We start from the raw sequence: 2644 nt of genomic DNA on the forward strand, positions 1-2644 counted from the left end.
CACTGGCAGACTTAAAAGCGTATCTCTCCTCAGCCCCAATTTTGGTCACGCCTCAGCCGGGCGAAGAGCTGTACCTCTACTTGGCTGTTTCTCGACACGCGGCGAGCGCGGTATTGATTCGTGCTAAAGGCATCCAGCACCTACCAATCTTCTATGTAAGCAAGACCCTGCTCCCGGCCGAAACAAGATATCTTCCCTTGGAGAAATTGGCGCTGGCCCTAATGATGGCGTCGAGAAAGCTGGCACACTATTTTCATGCCCATACAATAGTTGTGCTGACCGAATTCCCTCTCAAGGTGCTCTTTGAGAAGGCCGACTTCACCGGGAGGATTCTGAAGTGGGCCGTGGAATTGGGGCAGTATGACATCAGGTTCCGCCCGCGCACCGCGGTCAAAGCTCAAGCTCTTGCAGATTTTGTGGCGGAATTTGCCCCTGGGACGCATCCAGTTTGCCCGATTGATTTGGTTGGTGCGGATTTAGCACAACCCAAGGTTTTGGCAACAGAGACGAGCGTTGGCTCACACGTGGGAAAAGGGCAAAGTTTAACCGAACTAGCACAGTCCAATAACTCGTTGGAAGATGAACCCGATGGAGACGAGAAAAAAGACCAGAACGAGCCGGCCAGAGACATTGAATTGAGAAGCTCCCAAAACCTGTCTGATTGTTGGAAGCTGTTCATTGGCGAGATATGGAAGCTCTTCGTTGATGGAGCGTCCAACAGGCATGGGGCCGGGCTGGGAATTGTGCTGACCTCACCAGATGGGCTGATTATTGAGCAAGCAATTACACTCGGATTCCCGGCGTCCAACAACGAGGAAGAGTATGAAGCCCTCCTCGCCGGTTTGAGAAGCGCATTGAGAATGAAAGCCACCGCCCTTATGGTCTTCAGCGACTCCAAGCTGGTAGTCAATCAGGTATCAGGGGAGTATGAGGCAAGGGATGAAAGAATGGCCAAGTATCAAGCGTTGGTCCGAGAAGAAATCAAGAAGTTCCCTACGATAAGAGTGGAACAGATCAACAGCGAAGAAAACAACTCGGCTGACGAATTGGCTGGGCTCGCCTCTGCTCAGAAAACTTTTCCTAACCCTTTGATGATAGAGTTTTTACCCCGGCCAAGCATTGATGAACCGGAAGCAACCGAGGTGCTCTGCACCGACTTGGGTCCTTCCTGGATGGATCCCATCATCGCCTTCTTAAAAGACAGAGTTCTACCAGAAGAAAAGAAGGCAGCCCACAAAATCCGAGCAAAGTCGGAGCGGTTTTGGCTCTCCCCATTTGGAGCCTTGTATAAGAAGTCCTTCACCGGGCCGTATTTAAAGTGTGTCCACCTCGCCAAAGTGGAGACTTTTCTCTACGAAATGCATGAGGGCATCTGTGGAAGCCATACTGGAGGTAGGTCCTTGGCTTACCGAGCAATTTCCCAAGGTTACTGGTGGTCGTGCATGCAGGCGGACGCACAGAAATATGTTCGCAGGTGTGAGAAGTGTCAGAAGTTCGCTCACCAGATCCACCAGCTGGCTAGAGATTTGCTCCCTCTCACGAGTCCTTGGCCGTTCGCGATTTGGGGATTGGATATTGTTGGACCGCTCCCAGCAACACCGGGTAATCGCAAGTTCTTCATCGCCGCCACCAACTACTTCACCAAGTGGGTGGAGGCCGAGCCACTGGCGACCATAAAGGAAAAGGATGTGAAGAAGTTTGTTTGGCAAAACGTCATTACTCGCTTCGGTATACCCAGGGCCCTCGTCTCAGATAACGGCACTCAATTCGATAGGAAGATCTTTCGCGGATTTTGCGAAGAGTTGAAGATCGAGTTCTACAACTCGATGCCGGCCTATCCTCAGTCTAACGGTCAAGCAGAGGCCTCAAACAAGACCATCTTGGATGGGCTAAAGAAGCGGCTTGAAAAAGCCAAGGGGAAATGGGCTGAGGAACTTCCCAACGTGCTCTAGGCATACCGCACTACCCCAAGAAGGTCGACCGGGGAAACACCATTCGCTTTGGCCTACGGCATGGAGGCAGTCATCCCGTTGGAAATTGGCATGCCAACCATCCACTCTGAAAGTTTCCAGCCTGATCTGAATAATGAAGCCGTGGCATTGGAATTAGACCTTGCCAAGGAAAGAAGGGAGCGGGCACTAATCCACATCGCAGCTTATCAACAAGAACTCTCCAAGAAATACAACAAGGCGGTGCACCCCAGGCTATTCAAGGTTGGGGACTGGGTTTTGAGAAAGGTAATTGGCAACACGGTGGTCCCTGGCGAAGGAAAGCTTGGTGCGAATTGGGAAGGACCATACAAGGTGATTGGTCTGTCTGGCAAAGGGGCATACCATCTGGAAGATTTGGATGGCAAGGCTATCCCCAGACCATGGAATGCAGCCAACCTCAAGGTTTTTTACTTTTGAATTGTAATTTGCTTATGTTGTTTAAGCTTTTCCAGACCCTTAGCCTCTTGGCACTAGATGTAAAAGATAGCAATGCTTTTGTAATAAAAATAGCACTCTTGTTTGGTATTACATCTCTGTACAATGAAATCGCAAGGACACAAGGCAATCATGGATGCCAGGGGCAAGGAGACCGCCCTGAATGAGACTGGTCTGACTTCATCTCGCTGGAATGGAGACAGACCGCACAAAAAGTT

At 50.5% G+C, this 2644-nt stretch overlaps 2 protein-coding genes across 2 annotated transcripts; both read left to right on the forward strand.

Annotated features, from left to right (window-relative positions):
- The first annotated feature begins 224 nt into the window (after nt 1-224).
- LOC114285981 (uncharacterized) lies at nt 225-1952 on the forward strand. Its single transcript, XM_082900884.1, has one exon. The coding sequence runs from the start codon at nt 225-227 to the stop codon at nt 1950-1952; it is 1728 nt and encodes a 575-aa protein (XP_082757010.1).
- Nucleotides 1953-2012: 60 nt separating this feature from the next.
- On the forward strand, nt 2013-2408 carry LOC145805703 (uncharacterized). The gene has a single exon (XM_082900885.1). It carries the CDS (start codon nt 2013-2015, stop codon nt 2406-2408), a length of 396 nt encoding a protein of 131 aa, XP_082757011.1.
- The last annotated feature ends 236 nt before the right edge of the window (nt 2409-2644 follow it).

This window comes from Camellia sinensis, chromosome 13 (genome assembly GCF_055761805.1).
Source record: "Camellia sinensis isolate YWXY chromosome 13, ASM5576180v1, whole genome shotgun sequence".
NCBI lineage: Eukaryota > Viridiplantae > Streptophyta > Magnoliopsida > Ericales > Theaceae > Camellia > Camellia sinensis.